The sequence below is a fragment of the Tenrec ecaudatus genome, chromosome 2, assembly GCF_050624435.1.
Source record: "Tenrec ecaudatus isolate mTenEca1 chromosome 2, mTenEca1.hap1, whole genome shotgun sequence".
Taxonomy (NCBI): Eukaryota; Metazoa; Chordata; class Mammalia; order Afrosoricida; family Tenrecidae; genus Tenrec; species Tenrec ecaudatus.
This window is the reverse complement of record NC_134531.1, coordinates 12,176,041-12,197,926: the sequence shown is the minus strand read 5'-3', so window position 1 is coordinate 12,197,926 and position 21,886 is coordinate 12,176,041. Positions and strand designations below refer to the sequence as shown.

Below are 21,886 nucleotides of genomic sequence, written 5' to 3'. Positions count from 1 at the left end.
GATTATGTGAGATGATGCAAATGGCTGGTTCATACGGAACTCCACTAAGATTTTAGATCCGCCCCTTGGTTTGTTGGAGGACTGAGTACAAACACAGGCAAACCTGCTTATTGCTGGGGATTCTGACTCAAGGTGACTCCAGGTGTGTCCAGGTAGAATTTTATGTTTCAGAGAAGGACAGCGCAAAGAGCTCTCAATGTCTTGGTCTTTTAGAAGCAGATTTTCAGACATTTTACCCAAGGAGCCTCTGGATCAATTCTAACCGTCAACTTTTTGGTCAGTAGCTGAATGTTCAACACTTGGGGCCATGTGAGGATTAACCTAAAAGACCCAAAGTGAGGCACAGAGCCAGGAGAACACCACCAGTAATAGATTGGGAAAAAATAGATATTGTACATGACTTTAGCAAAAATGATTAGGTATGAAGAAAATTATTTTTGTTTAACCTAAATTATTTTCTTGGCTTTGTTTTACATTCTAAAACCAGTCTGCTAGGTCTAGGGAAAACATTGTACATGAACTATGCTTATTATTTGTCAAGGCTCCTGCATTTGGGGTGGCCACCTTTCACATTCTAAAGATCACCGCTCTGGCTGCCACTTAGAGGAGAAGGGAGCTTCCTGCCCCTGTCTGGAGGAGTGCTGGATTTGAACCAGCATTTCTGTTTGGGCCACATCATCTCCCAGCACCTTCAGAGGTATCGCATGCCTCCAACTCATTTGTTTTAAAGGTTTAATTGAGCATCTAATTAATGTATTATCCAATTCAACAGTTTAACTATATCAAAGACAGCTTAGCAATCATCACCACCATCAGTTTTAGAAAATTTTCTGCATTTTGGTACCCATAATTATTAACTCCCTTTACTTCCCCACTTCCCGTCCATAACGCTAAGGACCTACTCACCTAGTTACTATCCTTATAGCTTTACCAATCCTAGATTTCATATACAAAAATCAGACAAAAGCCCCCTCCAACAACAAAACAAAACACAGCAATACTTCAATCCAAAGGAAATCAGAAGATGATAGGAACTCAAACAAACACCTGTTAAAAGGGGAAACAAATGATAATATTTTAAATTTTAACCTGACTACATCATCAATAACTCACTTTCTAAAGTCCTCTCTAAAGACAAGGTTGTTCACATCCCTTGTCAGTGGTCTGAGGGCATTCAGTGGAGGCCACATCTATGTGGGGACGATGCAATGGATATTGGGCGTTCACTGTCATACATAGTCTTCTGCAAGCCGAGTGTTCAGAACTTAAACTAGAATATAATTCCCTCCTATGATCTTGTATTTTACTATTTATAATCCTTGTATCACAGGGGCCGGTGTGCTCCTTCTGAGTGGACTTAGAACACCTCACTTAGATGACTGCATGTTTTAAGATGCGCCTTTAAGACCTAGATGCTATTCTTGCAAATACCTGAACAACATCTAATTTCTTCACCACACTTTGCTGTAACACCCATATTTTCAGTGATCACTTCATGAGGCATACCATCTACTCTTTTGAGTGTTTTAAATGAGGTTCTATTTCAGTTTTCCTCAATGCCAGTTTAGGAGTCAGCTTTCTGGAGTCTGTTTTAACACTTGCCAAGGGTATTGCCACAAAGCCAAACTCTCTGGCATGGAGTTGGTTCTGATTCCCAGTGGCTCCATAGGGCAGCGTAGAACTGTTCCTGTGGCTTTGAGTTTCTGAGACTTTAAATCTTTACAGTTGTAGAAAGCCTCATCTTTCTCCTAAGGAGCAATTGGTGGTTTTGAACTGCTGGCCTTGTGGTTAGGAGCCCAATGCACAAACCACTATGCCACCATGACTCTTATTAAGGAGTGCTATGTATTTTTTTTAATTTACTATGGAGTCAGCTGCAACTTATGGTAATTTCATGAATACACAAGGAGAACTCTGCTCACAGGGTTTTCTTTTTTCTTTTTTTTAAATTTTAACAATTTATTGGGGCTCATACAATTCTTTTCACAGTTCATATATATACATACATCAATTGTATAAAGCACATCTGTACAGTCTTTGCCCTAATCATTTTTTTCTCTTTTCTTCTTTTACATTTTATTAGGGACTCATACAACTCTTACCACAATCCATACATATACATACATCAATTGTATAAAGCACATCCATACATTCCCTGCCCCAATCATTCTCAAGGCATTTGCTCTCCACTTAAGCCCCTTGCATCAGGTCCTCTTTTTTTTCCCCTCCTCCCTCCCCATTCCCCCCTCCCTCATATGCCCTTGGTAATTTATACATCGTTGTTTTGTCATATCTTGCCCTATCCGTAGTCTCCCTTCCCCCCTTCTCTGCTGTCCCTCTCCCAGGGAAGAGGTCACATGTGGATCCTTGTAATCAGTTCCCCCTTTCCAACCCACTCACCCTCCACTCTCCCAGCATCGTCCCTCACACCCTTGGTCCTGAAGGTATCATCCACCCTGGATTCCCTGTACCTCCAACCCTCATATGCACCAGTGTACAGCCTCTGTCCTATCCAGCCCTGCAAGGTAGAATTCGGATCATGGTAGTTGGGGGGAGGAAGCATCCAGGATCCGGGGGAAAACTGTGTTCTTCATCGATACTACCTCACACCCTAATTAACCCATCTCCTCTCCTAAACCCCTCTATGAGGGGATCTCCATTGGTCGACACTTGGGCCTTGGGTCTCCACTCTGCACTTCCCCCTTCATTTAATATGATATATATATACATATATATACATACATATATACATATACACATATATACACATACATACACACACTTACATCTTTTTTTTTTTTTTTGCATGATGCCTTATACCTGGTCCCTTGGGCACCTCGTGATCGCACTGGCCGGTGTGCTTCTTCCATGTGGGCTTATTTGCTTCTGAGCTCACAGGGTTTTCAATGGCGATTCTTTTCTTCAGAAATTGATTGCCAAAATAGGCTTCTGAGGTGCCGCCTGGTAGACTTGACTTGTAAATCTCTGAGTTGGCAGCTGCATGCCAACCAGAGACCACTGAATCGGTTTAAAATGTTATTGGTATTAGCTTCACCCTTGCTGTCTTTGTTCTTAAGCGTTCATGCCTTTAAAAGTATCCATCTTCCTTGTAGTTGTCGTAGGACTTGGGGAGGGCACAGCATTAAAGGGATGCTTCCCATGAGCCTCATATTGTTACTCGATTGGCCTTCACTTCTACCACGAGACAGAATGCAGGGAACAAGGAAGGAAACTCCCTTCTCTCAGTGCAGTCTCTGAAATCTTAGGTTTGATCTACATGCGTTTCAAGTGACTAATATGCTAGTTGTTTAATTTCTGGAGGATTACTACTTTTGGTCTCTTCTTAAAACCTGAAGCAACCACATGTCTATGTGTTTTCATTGGCTCAGGGAGGATGGGCACTTCTGCAGAACTGCCACCTGGGCCTCGATTTCATGGACGAGCTCATGGACATAATTACAGAGACGGAGGCTGTCCATGACGCTTTCCGCCTCTGGATGACCACCGAGGTCCATAAGCAGTTCCCCATCACACTCCTTCAGATGTCCATTAAATTTGCCAACGAGCCTCCACAGGGCCTCCGGGCAGGACTGAAAAGAACGTATGGCGGTGAGTGGAGACCAGCCTTTGAGCCCACAGGCACGGCCTGGACTTAGGGTGTTTGACGAAGGACATTGGAAAACAGTTTGCGAGGTTGCAGTTACAGCAGATGGACTGGTCATTGAACACTGGTGATGGCCCTCATGAGTCAGAATCTAGGTACACCATGGTCCAAAGATGACAGGCAGTCAGGGCTCCACATAGTTCCTCCAGCTTCATACCTGCATCAGGAAGCATTTGGTCCTGTTTTGTCATTGTTTTTCATACCCTTCCAAGAGAAGAAACGGAATTAAAATTATGGGCCACTTACATTTTTTGTTCGGGCTGTATGACAGGATGTTAGTTAATCTCACTTAATGGGATCTCTAGGATTGGCAAATGCAGAGAGAGCAGGGGGGTCATGATCTCACTGTTGAAGGGAATTGAGGGTCTCTTTGCAGTGATCCAAACCTTTTGGAAGTAGATAGTAGTCATGTAACCTGTGTCCCTGAATTGCACACTTCTAGCTGGTTAAAATGTCAAACTATATGTTACAGTTGCTTTACTACCGGTTTTAAACAAAAAATAAATGAATCAAGACAACAAAAAGAGATGCAAATGTCCCTCCAATCACCAGGGAACAGAGACTATGCTCTCTGCTCCATAGACTTTTTTAAAAAGTTGTAAAAATATAAGTAACCCAGCCTTTTCCAATCCAACCCTTTGCCCCTGTACAATTCAGTGGCACCAATTCCACTGGTCATGTTCTGCAAGTGTCACCCTTATCCCCTGCCATCGTCTCGGCCCCCAGACGTGGAAACCTCATACTCGCAAAGCAAAGAGCCCCTTCCTGCCCAGCCCTGGTTCCCGCTGTTAACTCTGGCCTCTCCGGGCTATTCTCATTGGTCTATTCTACGGGTTTCATATTAGTTCCATTCTTAGAAAGAGCCAAGAGATCTCAGCGTACCTATGCTAATTGCCACCTGTACATCGATGTTCATTGTTGCACGTGTCACAGTCCCCCAAAGATGGAACCAATCCAAATGGCCATGAGATGAGAAGCTGAGATGTCTGGTATAATGTATACTGTGTATGTGTAATGGGGCTTTACTGCAGAGGGAAGTGAACCCTTGATACATGCCATGACACAGATGGACTTTGAAAACATTATTTTGAGTGAATTAAGTGAACCACAGGAAGGAAAATACTGTACCATTTCACATATGCCTCATGGATTTGGGTCTGTGGCTCCTGGTCATGGGAAGAGCATGAAATGTGGGGTCAGGTAGCCGGATTCTGCTCATTCCTTTGACCAGTCTTTTGCTTGCTCGGATACCAGTTAGGACAGCAACATGGCATTCAGTCCCTCGCCTGTCAAATAGGCATATTAAAATATACCTAGGAGCATTGAAATATACTTTTATTAAATAGCGTAATTAATAATAGTAATAATGGTCACTATTATTTTTGCCTGAAATATCTGCAGAGATGATTCTGAGTGTGGCTAACAGGATTCAACTTCCTTTCATTCTATAAGGAATATGAGGATAAACGGGAAGTAGGAGAATGGTGACAGTAAAATTAAATAAGGCAATCATTTAATTGTGAATAAAATAGTGCATATGGAAGCCCTTTGCAACCCAAGCACACGCCCAATTATTATCATTTTTTTCAAACGTTTTATTAGGGGCTCATACAACTCTTATCACAATCCATATACACATCAATTGTGTAAAGCACATCTGTACATTCTTTGCCCTCATCATTTTCAAAGCATTTGCTCTCCACTCCAATTGTTATTTTTATTCATTGTTTTCCTATCATCATTCTACTATCTCTATTTGGTGCCCACTATACCATGTTTAATGCACCTCCATTGAATTGCTGGGAACTCCTCTGTCCACAAAATCTCTGAGCAGGTTGTTCTCAGAGAGAAATGTTCTGTAGATATCAAAAGTCAAATTCCAATTTTCATGTGAATGCAATGAAACAATTAGAAATAAGTGACATTTAGTGTCAGGAAATTACACAAAAAATAATTTATTAACATAGTAGAAAATGAGATGGATGAAAAATGATGCGTTTCCTACCAATTGTCTCCAATAGGGGTGAGCCAGGACCTGCTGGATGTGAGCACTCTAACGCAGTGGAAGCCCACGCTGTATGCAGTGGCTTTCCTGCACTCCACGGTCCAGGAAAGGCGCAAGTTTGGACCACTTGGCTGGAATATACCCTACGAGTTCAACCAAGCCGATTTTAATGCCACCGTGCAGTTCATCCAAAACCACCTGGACGACGTGGACATCAAAAAGGTACTGCAGGGGTGTTGCCTATGGTGGTGGGGCACTGGGTCTTCCAACTAAGAAGACCACCTCACTTCGGGGTAAATCATGGGAGAATAGTGATTTTCTATGTTGGCAAACCCATTATCTTAAGCCATGGCAAGTTGGGTGACACTGCCTCTTGAGATAAGGTATAAAATGGGCAAATGTTGATCATTTTTATTACTCGGAGGCAAGTTGATAATACATATAAAGCAATCCAAAAGGGTCTGCAAAAAAATGGGCAGGGAAATAGTTTTTAAAAATTCTTTTAAAATGAGGGTTTAGATTACTTTTCAAATGTACACTTTTCAAAGAACTAAATTTTATCAGAAAATTGTTTTCTTTCCTTTGAAATCAAAGTACTAAATTACGGGGTGCTTCAAAAAGTTCATGGAAAAAATGGATTTGAAAAAGAGCGGTGTTTTCCCATGTACTTTTCAAAGCTCCCTCTAATGTGCATGCTTCACTAAGCAGTCTATTTCAAATCCTAGAGGTGAGCTCTAGGTGACTGATCTTCTTTAAGTTCTATTAATTAAATTTCAGTTTACACTTAGTTTTCAGGATCCATTCTATTCTGTTTTTATTGTCATGCTTGAGGATGCGCCTAGCAGGGCATGGCACTAACTCAACAATTTCTCCATGTGCAGTTCAGGATCTCAGGCCATTCCTTGACCCATTCGTGTCCTGATTTTTGGAGTTGCTCCTTCCCCATGATTCACCACCCCAATCTAATCTTTTGAGTTGCTATTGTGAATACAAATCGTTCTTAAAGAAAATAATTTCAGAGGTTCCTCCATCCTCCACGGTTCCAGCAAGTCTGCATGCCATGGGAATTTTAAATTCTGTTCTATATTTTCTCCCTTGCCTACTTAATTTTCTCTCTAAATTTTCCATGTAGCTTGATAAATGAATTCATGTTATTTGTAACAACGAACATTATTAGTTGTTGGGGGTGTAATGATATGATGATAATAATTTCTACACAAATTTCCTCTAAATTTCCCCAGGGAGTCTCCTGGACCACTGTCCGCTACATGATAGGAGAGATTCAATATGGAGGGCGAGTCACCGATGACTATGATAAGAGACTGTTGAACACTTTTGCTAAGGTTTGGTTCAGTGAAAATATGTTTGCCCCTGATTTCAGCTTTTACGAAGGATACAATATTCCAAAATGCAGCTCTGTGGAGAATTATCTTCAGTATATTCAGGTATGTCTATGTCAACTAATTACGTTTACATCAACTAATGACAACCATTTTACCTTTCTATATTAATTGTATGTTCTTCTTTAAAATTAATTTGAATGCTGATCTGTAGTAAGCTTTCACCATGAATGCTTTTCTATAGTAACTTTATATTCACTTGATTAAAATATTATTCTTGAATGTGTTTGGTGTGACTCTCCCCAACCCTCTTTTCTTTGCGTGCCTCAGAGAGGAATAGACTTTGGGGGTGGTGATGGATGAGTGGGTTTGGAACTATGGAACCTGCACAGTGTTCTTGGAGTTCTCTTCCCGTGAGACTTCTGTGAGACCACTTCATAGGGAAAAGGCAGCCACTAGACTCTGCTCAGTGTTTCCGTCTTCTTGCCTCATCTGTGGCCTGGTTTCTACTCTAGCCCAGTAGACAGCCCGTGGCCTTGTCCAGGAACCCACTTGGAATAGACACTTCCTTTAAGATAGGGTCTCTCAGCCTCAGCATGTTCAGGAGTGGGTAGTTTTTTTAAATTGTGAGTGGGCTATCCCGTTCACTTTGGGAACTTGAGCCACATCCCTGGCCTCAGTCTGCTAGATGCTAGAACCCCTTCCCCCTCCCTTCAAGCTGTGACCAGAGCCCAAACCAAAGCAACCCATTGCCACCGAGTGGAACCCAACTCATAGCGACCCTACATAATGTTTCCGAGTCTATGAATCTTTGTAGGATCCCACAGCCTTATCTCTCTCTCATGGAGCAGCTAATGGGTTTGAACCACTTACCTTGTGGTTAGCAGCCCACAATGCTTAACCCACAAATAATGACAACCAACAATATCTCCGCAGGCTGTCAAATGTCCCTGAGGGGGTTAAGCTCACCCTCAGTAGAGAAGAGCTACACAGAGAAAGAATGAAATAAATTTTGACTGGAAATTTGGGGATATGCAGGGAAAACGCATGATTTGTGTCTCCGAATGAACACGTGCTCTGTCTCTGTACCTTGGATTCATTAGACCATTCCTTAGTCATCTCCTCCGCCTCAGCCGTTTATCTCGGAGTCAACAAACAGAAGCGAAACCCCAAAGGGCTAAATTTATCAGTGTATTTTGAGGTTTCTTTGCAATATAAATGTTAGGGGTTTATTATATATTACCACCAAACATTTTGATTAATTCAAATCAACATATATTTGTCCTAACTATACTAACTGTGCTTTTAAATTATTAGCAGTGAATAGGCGGAGAGCCTATCTAGGTATAAATATAGGTTTGCCTGTAAATACATGCATTTCTGTGCACTTCATTCCACAATGAATTGGAAGTAGCTTATAAGAAGACGCTATGTAAAAAGGAATTAAGTAAAGAAGTAGAGGGAACCTGAAGATATGAGTAAACAATTTTAACACAAGATTGACACGATATATGTTCTCTCTCTCTCTCTCTCTCCTTCTCTCTCTCTCCCTCTCTCTCAACATTTTCCTCTTTTCCTAGCATCTGATTTTCTCCCTACAAGAGTACAACTCCCACCCGGCATCTTCTTTGGGATCTAATTGCTAAAACTGTTATTTCTGTGGGTCTTGACAATATAGTTATTATTACATAGTGCTTATTTAGACACCTGGTTGAAATTAGGTAAGACCATCGAGAAACAAGCTGCCAAGCCACAAACGGCCTTCTCCTCACATGTGTTATATAGCCAGAGGGCATGCCTTTGATTCAGGATTTTAGCCATTCGTCTTAGAGAATTGTGTGTCTGGGTTATGACTTTCAAAGCTTACTGTATTTTTTAAGGCAACAGCTGAATCTTCTCTGGTGAAGTTATTGATGTCTACACTGTGACATAAAAAAGGCCATTTTGTGTAACTGCTTATTCTAATAAAAGCATTTTTACTTTATGACTGTTTCAGAGGAACTCTGGTTGCACAGTGGTTAGAGTGCCCAGCTGCTAACAAAGAGGTTAGGGGTTCAAACCCAACAGCAGTTCTATGAGAGAAAAACAGGGCAGCCGTGGGCTTCTGTAAAGTTTTACAACCTTGGAAGCCCGTTGATGGTAGTTCCCCTCTGTTCTCGGAGTGGCTAGGGGTTGGAGCCGACTTGGCAGTGGTGGGCTTGGTTTTTGATTTAAGATTTTATTGCTTGACCGTGCTTATGTCTGCCATCTCTGCTTACCTGGAGTACTTGTTGACTGACAGACTTTGCCTGCCTATGACAGCCCTGAGGTGTTCGGGCTGCACCCCAATGCGGACATCACCTACCAGAGCAAGCTGGCCAAGGATGTGCTCGACACCATTCTGGGCATCCAACCCAAGGACAGCTCCAGTGGAGGGAATGAGACCCGAGAGGCGGTGGTGGCCCGGCTGGCTGATGATATGCTGGGAAAGCTGCCCCCGGACTACAGCCCCTTTGAAGTGAGTTGATTAGATTCTGACCAAATGTCAGCTCTGTGTGTGTGTGTGTGTGTGTGTGTTTGCTTGACTGGGGGAGTCAGGAAGAAAGAATCAGAGAAAAATATAATCCCCTTTTTCTGATTTTTAGAAAATTAATGAAATGGTATCATTTCTTGATACATTTCTGAATCTGTGAAGGTAGTGGTTCTGAAATATAAATAAAGAAAGCAGATGAGAATTCTAATATTTTTAAACGAAAAGCATGCACTGACTAACTCACTGCTCTTGCGTCAACTCAAAGTGATTCTCTAAACTCAAAACCAAACCCACTGCCATTGAGTCAATTCTGACTCATTGCAATCAGGAGTTGTCGATCTTTACGGGAGCAGGCAATGGTCTTTCTCCTGCGGAGCAGGGGGTGGGTTTGAACTGTTGATCTTGCAGCTAGCAGTACCAGTATGTAACCTGCCTCACACCAGGCTGCCCAGTGACCCTATCAGAGTAACACTGATCCCTAGGGTTTCTGAAAGGGAGTTCTGGTGGCATAATGGTTATGCATTTTGCTGTTAACCACAAGGTCAGCAGTTAGAAACCACCAGCCACTCCATAGAAGCAAAACGAGGCTGACTGCTCCCTTAAAGTTGCAGCCTTGGAAACCCATTGGGGAAGAATCGGCTTGATGGCAGTGAGTTTGATCCCCACGCCCTCCCCCCCCCCAACCCACTCCGTGGCTGTAAGTCTGTACAATTGCATAGTCTGCCTCATTCTCTCCTGTGGAGCAGCTGGTGAGTTCAAGTCGCAAGTAGGCTTGAACTACCAAAGCCTCAGGTTAGCACTCTCGTACTTCACCTGTGTGTCCCAGGGCCCCCGCCCATGGGTGGCTGACGTTTGCTTTTCCAGGGCCCTCTCCAAAGCTTCTTCCCTTGGCCTTTTGTTGGAAAGAAAGCGCTCTGTTCTTAGAGGGAAGCAGCCAGGTCATTCCAAACAGGAAACGTTGTTTTGTTGAAGGCACTCCTTGAAATGGAGGCTCTCCTCTTCCAGGCAGCTGGCATTTCCATCTTTCCATCTGCTTCACAGTTCGCGGCTTCTTCATCTCACTCGTTTTCAAAATCAATTTTTATTAAAAAGGAGGCAAGTGACTTCTAAGCAAAATTTATGATTATGAAAGTTGGATATTGTAGATAGTTTGATAGCTATTATGAAAAGACTTATCCTAATAGCAACTCAACTTTTTTTTTTTATGGCTTTTCTAAAATTCACAGTAAGTGGCTTCCTTTCCACGTCATCCTAACGGATGGCCGGAATTAGCCGCATGACACTTTTGTCATTGGAGCACATATCTTTTTGTCCCTTTAGCTTCTTACCGACTTTCGCTGCGCAGGCCCTTCGGTTGCTAATGCCACAGTGAACTCAAGGACCTGTACTCTGGAGAATCATTTTCCCCGGAAGGAAGCAGGCACCCTTACTTGGAAACAACACAATTGCTTTCCTAAGGAGCCCTGGTGGCTCACTGGTTAAGTGCTGGACTGCTAACCCAGAGGTCCACCTAACCTCTCCTTGGAGGCAAAGGACCCAACCAACTGCTTCCATCATGATGTTTAAGCAATTCTACTCCGTCTCACCGGGTCAATGTGAGCAGGCACCGACTGGACGTTCCCCAACAACAGCGGCCGTTTTCATAAACAGCCTTCGTTATAATGCTGGCAATACGTAATAATACTTCCTTATCATAGTGGCAAAGAGATCGTTGATGCCCGAGGGTGGATGAGACATCTATGAAGCCGTCAGAATCCACTGCTCTTAAGTCATTGTTAACCCATCACACCCTGTAGAAGGTTTCTAAGACTTTTCATCTCTATGTGAGCAGCAGGCAGTCTCCCCTTTCTCCCATGGAGCGGCTGGTGGGTTTGAACCACCGACCTTAAGGTTAGCAAACTAACTCACAGCTTCACTAGAGTTCCTTTGAAATGTTTAGATATTTCACAATGATTACATAAATAAAAGTGGAGCCCTTTGGCATATTTCAAGCCTGGAATTGAACTCACCCCCTTGGATCAAGTTTCAGCCAAACAGTAGACAGGACTGCGAAGGGACACGTGATACCCATGAAGAACTCATTCCTGAGGATTTCAAGCCCCGCAAGACCAAAGCGGAAGCATTAGCTCAAAACAGAGCGTGCAGAAGGCGGGGGCAGAGGCTGGATGAAACGGGGAGCTCAGGGAGGAAGAAGGAAGAGTACTGAAACATTGTGGGGACTGCAATTAATATCACGGCCCAAATTACCTATAAACTGTTGAATGGAAAGCCAATTTGCTCTTTATTTTGTTACTTTTAAAATTAGTAAATCATTTTACGGGGGGCTCTTACATATAGTATAACAATCCATGCAGCCATTTTATCCAGGGAACATGTACAAATGTTGACATCGACAATTTCAAAACATTATCTGTCTTCTTGAGCCCTTTGATATTAGCTCCTCTTTATTCCCTCCCTCCCTCACCCTACTACCTCTGCAAACCTTTTATATATTATGTATTGTTATTATGATTTATACATATCTTACACTGTCCATTCTATACCTCCTCTACTATCCTGGTATTCATCCCCTGTGAGGGGGCTTATTCCACCCTCATTACTATGCATCCCCCCCCCCACCTTCCTCTCCCTTTCCATTCCCTACCCTCCTGGAGTCCTTACTCCCATTACTGTGTCTGAGGGGTTTGTCTATCCTGAATTCTGTATATTGAAAGCTCTCATCTGTACCAGTGTATGTCCACCAGTCTAGCAGGGTTTTTGAGGTAGGACCGAAATTATAACAGTGGGGGGAGGAAGTATTAAAGAACTAGAGGAGCATTGTGTATTTCATCCTTGCTAAACTGTCCCCTGCATGTACCTTCTCTTCTGTGGGGCACCTCTGTGTGGGAATGTCCAATTATCCATGGGTGGGCTCTGGGTCTCTAGTTTTACTCCTCTCCTTTACCTTGATATTGTGTAATATTGAACTTCTGATGCCTGTTCCCATCAAGCCCTCATGATCACACAGGCTGGTGTGCTTCTTCCATATAGGCTTTATTGGTTTCCTGCTAGATAGCTGCTTGTTTATGTCAAGCTTTTAAGACCTCAAACGCTATATCTTTTAATAGCCAGTCACCATCTGCTTTCTTCACGACATTTGCTTATGTACCCATTTGTCCTCAGTGATTGTGTCATGGAGGTGGGCATCACCCAGTGCCACATTTTTAGAACAAAGTGTTCTTGTGTTGAGGGACTACTTACGTAGAGGCCCTGCAGAGTGCATCTACTACCTCAATGCATTGCCATATAAATATATGTACATAGGCCAATACCCCTATTTTTATGTATTAATATATTTACATATGTACACATCTATGTTTATACCTCTATACATAGTTTTGCTTCCTGATTCTTTCCTCTTTTTCCTTTTACCTGCCTCTGTCTCACTGAACCACTAACCCTTCATTGGTCTTTAAGTAATTCCTCTTGACTATATTACTGTTGCTCCAATACTACTAGGAACTCTGTACCCCACTTACTGTCAATTTTAGATCCTTAGTTGTTCCCTTGTCCATTATGTTATTTGCTCACCACTCTCTTCCCCTGCCTCCTTCTCCCCCAATTTGTTATTTAAACTTTCACCCAAACTAAGCTAAAAAGTGTTAAACAATGGTGTTTAGGAAAGTCTACACCCTTCCGCTGTGTTTTTCAGAGCTGCTGCTCCCTGAGTGGGGCAGATGGTTACCACATGTAGGCCCTGACAGACAAGGTAGATATGATTGAACAATTGAATTGTATGATACTTAGATGATGTCCCAATAAAACTGTTTATAAAAATAATATTGGTAACATTTTGGTGTCTAACTTTTCATACCTTTTCTATTATGAATCAACATAGAGAGTCAGAATCATACTGTCTATATAGTTTAGAAATCTGTTTATTTTTATTTAAAAATCATCGTATTATTCAGGGTCATGAGATATTCCTTCAATATTTGTACTGTTGTATTTTTTTCTGAAAATGGAGACATATTTATTTTAAAATAACATGATCTACAGGCCTTCATCCTACTCCTCAAAAATAACCATTCATAAGGATTTCATTTTATGTCTTTCGAGATGCTTCTGCAAGTATAAATACTCCAGGTGTTGTGCTTCATAACCTGCTTCTTCAACTCAACAAGTTACTGTGTACATCTTTTCAAATCAATATATAAAAAGAAACATTATATAAAGTCGGTCCCTCTGTATCATAAAATGATATTACAAAAAAAACACCAAAATGTTAAAGTTTTGAGCCCACACAGAGGAGACTCTGATAAAGGCCTGGTGATCACTTTTAACAAACAGTTTTACTTTGTCACACATGGGAACCCCAGGAGTTGGAATCAACTTGATGCAACTAATGTAATCTTAGGGTGAAGCCACCCAGCCAAGGAAAAGTCGGCTCTCTCTTTGAGATTTTCTGTTTTAGTTTTTTTGCTTGTTTATTGGCTTTGTTGGTTTTGCCTGATGATGTTTTTGTTTTGTATGGTTTTCTGAATATAAAGTCCAGAGCAGCAGATCTATAGAGACTGTCACTGTATAGGGCCGTGCAAGAGAGGATGGCGGCAGTGGGAGGGGGAGCTAACAACAACAATGGGTGTGAAAAGAAAGTGTTCTGAAATTGATTGTGGTGAGGATAGTACAAATCTTCTTCATATGATCGAATGATTAAATTGGGTGATAGGTGAAGAATATCACAATGGACCTATTAAAATACCTAGTAGGATGAAAATTAATAAATGGGTGGATGGACAGATGGATGCCAGCTCTTATTGGAAAAAACAAAAACAGAAAAGCCTTTAAAACAGAAGTTCCAGTTCTCTGAGGCAGTCAGCAAAATAGCTGTGCTGTGCACACACTTGCTGGCATGCGTCCTTAAGTGGGTCTGGCTGTGGGCAGGTGGGCGGTACACGGTGGTTTCCTCATAACCGCAGCGGCTAATGTAGAAGCCTGTGTGGCGGTAGCCATGTTTTGTCATTTTCTGTGAGTGAATGATTACCTATTATTATCCACTGGGAAGGAACAAAATCAGATTAATCAAGTAACAGACATTCCGTTTCACGTACTTTTTTTCTGGCAGTAAAAAAAGAGAAAGCTTATCGTTTATGAAATTGTAAAACTCGGAGCCTTTCCGGAAGCCCCAGGGTGCAGTTCTATGACCTCTGCAGTCGCTGCCTACTGATTGTGTTCTGAACGTTCTCACGGCAGGTGAAGGAGAGGCTGCAGAAGATGGGGCCGTTCCAGCCCATGAACATTTTCCTCAGACAGGAGATAGACAGGATGCAGAGGGTGCTCAGCCTCGTCCGGACCACCCTGTCGGAGCTCAAACTGGCGATTGATGGCGCCATCATCATGAGTGAGAATCTACGAGACGCTTTGGATTGTATGTTTGATGCCAGAATTCCTACTCGGTGGAAAAGAGTATGTACCAGCCTGCTCCTAATCTGCTCATCTGCACAGTAGTTTTATTGCTGTGAATGGTTGGATTTTGCATGTGTTATGAAGTAGACCATGTTGTTCTGTTCTTTGGTGCCTTCAAGTAGGTTCTGACCCATAGCAACCCAATGCACAGTGAATTGAAGCACTGCTTGTCCTGCACCATCCTCACCATTGTCCCCATGCCCGGGCCCACGATGGCAGCCCCTGTGTCCATCCCTCCCGTTGAGGGCCGTCCTCTTTTATGCTGCCTCTCTATTTTACAAAGCATGATGAGTTTCCTCAATGAATCTTAACACAAGCTGGTCAGTAACCATATGTTCTACGGTACTGCAAGGTGGGTTTGAACTGACAATCTTGTGGCTACTACATTCATCCATACATAAAATATTGCAATTATAATACAGTTTTAAAGATGACAGCAGATGCTGGTCAGGGCAGGTGCTCAGAGAAACGATGACAAATACATGATGATTGTAAGAACGGAAGTTCCAGAAGAGGATTCAGGGAGAAAGCAGTTAATTTGTGGACTTAAAGATGGTGCTGTCCAGTCAACATTGAACTTCTAACAACAATGTCAGGGCTCTAACCCACCAACTGTTTTGTGAGAGAAAGATGAGACTATTTACAGCCTCACAGGGCTGGAATTGTGCCCAGTCTGACCCCACCACTCTGGGGTGAAATGCTAAGAGTGTGTAACAGAGCTGCAAGGGGAGCAAAGCAATGAAGTCCTCAGGGAATACCAAAAATAGACTTTGGGTCCAGGGCATGGCACCCCATCAGACTCAATGGGAAAACACTCCGTCAACAAACAGACCTTAAACTATTTATAGGCTTTTCTCTTTTTTGTCATCTTTTGTGTTGTTGTTTTGTTTTGCTCTGCCTTTTTTGTGTGTGTGCTTATTATTATTTCTGCATGTCTATCTAGATAAGATAGGTGGGATAAACAATCCCAAGGAGAAAACAATTGGGCCGCTGGTTCTGGGGGACACGGGGAAAGGGGGAGGCAGGGGAAAGGAAGTGGGTGTTAACAAACCCAGGACAAAGGAACAACAAGTGATCTAAAATCAATGGCAAGGAGGGTATAGGATGTCTGGTAGGGCTTGATCAAGGACAACATAACCAAGAGGAAGTACTGAAACCTGAATAAGGTCAAACATGATAGTGGGACAAGAGGAAAGTAAACGAGGAAAGAATGAGGAGGCAAATGGGCATTTATAGAAGTCTAAATATGGGCATGTACATATATATAACGATAGGGAGACAGATCTATATACATATATTTCTATGTTAAGAATTAAGGTAGCAGACAGACATTGGACCTCTACCCAAGCACTCCCTCAGCACAAGAACACCTTGTTCTAATAACCTGGCATTCTGTGATGCTCACCTTCCCGACATGATTGGCAAAGACAAAATGGGTGAATAAGCAAATGTGTTGAAGAAAGCTGATGGTGACCAGCTATCAAAAGATATAGTGTCTGGGATCTTAAAGGCTTGAAGATAAACAAGGGGCCATCTAGCTGAGAAGCAACAAAGCCACATGGAAGAAGCACACCAGCCTGTGCAATCACGAGTTAGGTGTTAAAGGGGTCAGGTATCAGATATCAAAGACCCAGGACAAAACATCATATCATTATGAATGAGGGGGAATGTAGAGTGGAGACCCAAAGCCCATCTGTAGACCATTGGACATCCCTTACAGAAGGGCTACAAGGAAGAGACGTGCCATTCAGGGTGCAGTCTAGCACCGTGGAAACATACAACTTTCCTCTAGCTCTTTAATGCTTCCTCCTCCCCACTGTCATGACCCCGATTCTACCTTACAAATGTAGCTAGACAGAGCATTTACATGGGTACAGATAAGAGCTGGATACACCAGGAATCCAGGACAGATAAACCACCTCAGGACAGATACTGAAAGTGGTGATGCTAGGAGGGTAAGAGTAAGGTGTGGGCAGAGAGGGGGAACTGACCACAGAGTTCAACATATCACCCCCTCCCAGGAGGATGGATAACAGACGGGTGACTTCGGTCAGTGTAAGACATGAAAAAGTAATAATAATTTATAAATTATCAAGGGTTTATGAGGGAGGGAGAGTGGGGAAGGGAGGGGAAAATGAGGAGCTGATACCTAGGACTCAAGTAGAAAGAGAAAGTTTTGAAAGTGATGATGGCAACAAATGTACAAATGTGTTTGACATGACGGATGGATGTATGGATTGTGATAAGAGTTCAAGCCGCCAATAAAATGATAAAAAAAGAGAAAAATTAAAACAAAATTGCTGCCTTAGACACTTCATGGTAGGTCATTCTGAGTTGGAATTGACTTGATGGTAGTAGTATTTTTTTCATTTTTAAGAGACTTCAATTTCCATATTTTTTTCCAGTAGAGGAAATAAAAGCACAGCCTACAGGGCAAACTCTCCAGAAAATAACCTCGTTGACCTCATCAAAATGATAGGTGGAGGCAGTGTCTATGATTTACTCTGCACCGAACACCTGATCTAAACCCACTGCCCTCACGTCGAATCCCACTTTTCCAAGGGTTTACCTTTTTACTGCAGCAGAGATCCTTATCTCTCTCCAGAATAGAGTCTGGTGGTTTTGAACCACCAACCTTGTGGTTAACAGTCCAGTGCTTACCCGACAGGACTCCTAATGCTCTGTTTACTACCCACTTTCCCAGGAGCCCTGGCCGCATAATGCGTACTCATTGGGGGGTTCACCACACGGTGAGCAGTTGAAAACCACGGCTCTTCTGAGGGAGAAAGATGGAGCTTTCTACTCTTGAAAGAGTGATACTCTCTGAAACTCGCAGGGACAGTTCTAGCCTGTCCTGTAGGACCATTATTATAATTGGGCATCAACTCGAGGGCAGTGAGTTGCTTTTTGTTTTTGTGTCCTTACGTACTCATCTCACTGCCGTGTAGTCGAAGCTGGCGGCTAGTGAATTTCTGAGACTGTAACTCTTCACAGCAGTAGAAAGCTCCATCCTTCTGCAGCATTATGTTTTACAGTGATGATGATTTATCCTGATGAGACCATGAGTCTCTGGCAGAGGAGAAATAGCAGAAACCTGTTGCATTTAAAGGAGACCTAGTAGTCACAGTGGGTGAAGCACTGGGTTGCTCAAGGCAAGCCTGGAAGTTCAAATCCACAAGGCACTCCTCAGGAGAAAGGGGGAGTGGTCTGCTTTTGTAAAGACTCAGCATCTTAGAAACCCTACGGAGAGGTGCTGTTCTGTCCCACAGTGTCCTGGCGAGTTAGAATAGACTTCGGAGCAGTGAGCCTTTGGGGCTGAACTTCCATAAATACCCAAGCAATGATGTTTACATTTGTTTGTGAAAGATTATCCTATGGATCAGACCTATAGCACTGCATGGTTGTTAGGAGCTGTCAGTTCTGCCTCATAGCAACCCTGACTGTACGGGCCACACAATGATCCACTGGCAGCCTCCCACTGGTTACCAAGTTTGTACCTCTGGGTGTACATGCCTGAGTAGCATACTGATCTTCATACTGACCAGGTGCTTATGCGATAGGCCACTGGCTATCACACAGGAGTTGTTCTTGACTAAGATAACCATGGGTGGTTTGAACCCACTCAGCTGTGCTGCGGAAGGAAGACCTGGTGATCCGCTTCTGAAAAGTTAAAACCCCAAACCCCACTTGAGCTGTTGTCCTCAGTCATGCATGGGTAGCCGTGAGTTGAGATCAACTCCATGGCCATGGATCTGGTTTGTTCATGTGTTGATAAGCTGTGAGTGGAGCTTATTTGCATAGCATTAAGATGATTAAGGAGGAAGAACAATTCGAAAACCATCAATGGCACCGCACCAGGAGAACTCATGCCTTCGAGGCGTTAACATTCCAACTGTAACCTGGCTTTCCCATCAGTTTTCTATGCATATAGCCCAGCATTTCCCAAAGTGGGTGCCATCGCCCCACCTGGGGGGTTGGGAAACCAGGACAGCTTCAGAAGCAGATGCCTCCATTTTATTTGGATTATGGGTTATAGCACACACATTTTTAATTGCCTGGGGTGGCAAGTAATACATATATATATAATTTTTTTTCCTGAAAAGGGGGCAGTAATCCAAATAAGTGCGGGGAACTATGCTACAGTCAGTTGGGCAGCGGGATTGAATCTACAGTAACCAGTCCTTTTGTTGAATGCCTTTCAGGCCTCGTGGGTTTCAAGTACTCTGGGTTTCTGGTTCACGGAACTCCTGGAAAGGAACTCCCAGTTCACAAGCTGGGTTTTCAGCGGCAGACCCCACTGCTTCTGGATGACGGGCTTTTTTAACCCCCAAGGATTTCTAACTGCAATGCGCCAGGTAATTGTTCTGATTTGCACCCATTGGTTATTATCACTTTATTCACTAAGGTTTTTGCCTTTCATTATAGCCTTGAAACTTATAATTAGACAGAGAATGACTGTCATTTCTTGGCACTAGTAATTATGCTGTCGTGAACGTAAATCTAGCAACTTGTGCTCAGACTGCCAGCTTGAACCTCACAGTCTTATTTGTAAGACAGCTGTGAAAGCTGGAAGCCTCCATTTTTCCAGGTCTCCCAGTTTTCTGCCTGGCACAGGGCACAGTCCTACATCCTTGTCTTAGGAAGACCTGCTCCTCACTGGTCAGTGGGCCTTATGCAGGTTCTGGCTTTCACAGGTTCACTGGACTGTGTGTCCTGTTTCTTTTTAAAATGCAAGTGGTTACATTAAAACCTGGATATTGTTTATGGGGTACTGTTTTGAAATCTTTACTCTTTGGGTTTGGGGTCATCTGGGGCCACCTGCTCGTCAACGCTATGGTCCTCACAATAAGACAGTCTCTGGACTTCGCCCTTCATCCTTTCTTTTTGCTCTCGCCTCGATAGGAAATAACTCGAGCCAACAGAGGCTGGGCTCTGGACAATTTAGTGCTTAGCAACGAGGTCACCAAGTGGATGAAGGATGACATCTCTGCTTCTCCGACCGAGGGGGTCTATGTCTACGGCTTATACCTTGAAGGGGCTGGCTGGGACAAAAGGAACATGAAACTCATCGAGTCAAAGCCAAAAGTGCTCTTTGAATTGATGCCTGTAATAAGGATTTTTGCAGAAAACAACAGTAAGTTTCTTAGTAGTTGATATTATTTCATCGGATGACCTTATAAACACTCAACTGCCATCGAATTGATTCCAACTGATAGTGACCCTTTCTGACAGGGTAGAATTGCCCCTGTAGGTTTCTCAAACTTTAGATGTTTATGGGAGTAGAAAGTCCCAGGAGAGAAGAATTTCTGGGCAGAAATCCATGAGGCTCATGTGAAGGTGCGCTGTTGTTTTCAACTTCATCAGCTTCCAGGTTTGAGCCAAGTTGTGAAACTGAGATTGAATTTGAAAGTGTTCGAATCCATCCTTTAGCAAATGCCAAGATGCTGACTTCATCTGTCTATGGATACGTTAACACTTCTACAAAGCATACGTGTTATTTCTACTTTAACAACGTTGTCAAAGCTCTATTTGATAAGTCTGAAAATACCTAAACTATTTCCCATCGTTGGCTTGGAGGCGTGTGGCTGTGTTTCATCAGGGACCATATCCCCAGTAACAACTGTTTTCCTGTGTAGGAAGGAGTTCCCTGTGCGTTTCCAAAGAAGGACTACACATTCTAGAGGTAGCCATCGGGGTAGATCCTTAGCAAGATCTGATTTCATGACTGAAGTACAAGAGATTCTGCTTTCACTAAGCAACCCAGCCACCAGCGATTGAATTGATTCCACCTTATAGAAACCCAGTAGTGTTCCCGAGAGTATAAATCTTTCTGGGTGCAGACAGACTCATCTCCTTTCCATAGAGTAGCTGGTGGTTTCAAACCCCCTACCTTTCCATCCACAGCACTGCAACGGCTCCGTTTCAGTAAATAAAGGAACAAAGGAATCTCTCTTAAAAAGACAACTGCTTGTCGCCACACCTCTGAGATAAGGAAGACTCGTGGAAATGCGCATCGGCAAAGGGGATTCATAAACTGATTATGTACTTTTCCCAATGAGCATATAGATACCCTCTGGGCCCGAGTGGCATAGTACTCTCTAATTGGGCTGCTAACTTCTAGGTCAACAGTTTGAGACTACCGGCTGCTCTGCTGGAGAAAAGGGGGGCTTTCTATTCCTATTCTTTCTCATGCAGTCTTAGAAACACAGGGCGTGCTATACTCTGTCCTATGGGGCCACTATGGGGCCACATCGACTTGAAGGCAGTGAGCATTTGAGAAAGATTTACAGCCTCAGAAACCCACTGGGACAGTTTGACACTGTCCTAAAGGATCCCTGTGAGTCAGAATCCACTCAATGACAGTGAGGGTGAGTTCAGTGTGCTCAGAAATAGAGGGATCTGTTTACCCCATGGTTACATATTTGGGCCACTAACCAAAAGGTCTGTGGTTTTAACCCACCACCCGTTCCACCGTAGAACGAGGAGGCAGTCTGCTTCTATGGAGAATGGTGTTTTGGAATGTACACCAACTGTAACTTTAGATGCCAGAAATACAAAAATGATTACACACCAGATTTTGTCCGCAAGTGACTCCCAGTCCAGTGAGGGAGATGTATAATCAAAATAGAGTTGATATAAGAATGGGCATGATAGATACACAAGGGAAAGCTTCCTTGGCAGAGGGAAACAGCTGTAGTTTCCTTCATCATTTAGTGACCACATACCTGACATGGACCATCTACCGAGCATCACTCTAGTGCTCACAAGGAAAACCAAAGGGAGACAATTGGACAGCCCCTCACAGAAGGGTCACAGGGAAGAGATGAGCCAGCCAGGGTGCAGCATAGCACCAATGAAAGCACAATTTTCCTCGAGTTCTTTGGTGCTTCCTTCACCCCATTATCATGACCTCAACTCTA

At 43.1% G+C, this 21,886-nt stretch overlaps 1 protein-coding gene across 1 annotated transcript in view; it reads left to right on the top strand.

Annotated features, from left to right (window-relative positions):
- DNAH5 (dynein axonemal heavy chain 5) overlaps positions 1-21,886 on the top strand; it is a 378,136-nt gene that overhangs the window by 344,164 nt on the left and 12,086 nt on the right. The window contains exons 72-78 of the mRNA XM_075540865.1: positions 3,390-3,609; positions 5,686-5,891; positions 6,911-7,114; positions 9,291-9,506; positions 14,754-14,966; positions 19,169-19,321; positions 19,869-20,100. Of these exons, the coding sequence (XP_075396980.1) occupies positions 3,390-3,609; positions 5,686-5,891; positions 6,911-7,114; positions 9,291-9,506; positions 14,754-14,966; positions 19,169-19,321; positions 19,869-20,100 (1,444 nt within the window). The remainder of the gene's footprint in view (positions 1-3,389; positions 3,610-5,685; positions 5,892-6,910; positions 7,115-9,290; positions 9,507-14,753; positions 14,967-19,168; positions 19,322-19,868; positions 20,101-21,886) is intronic.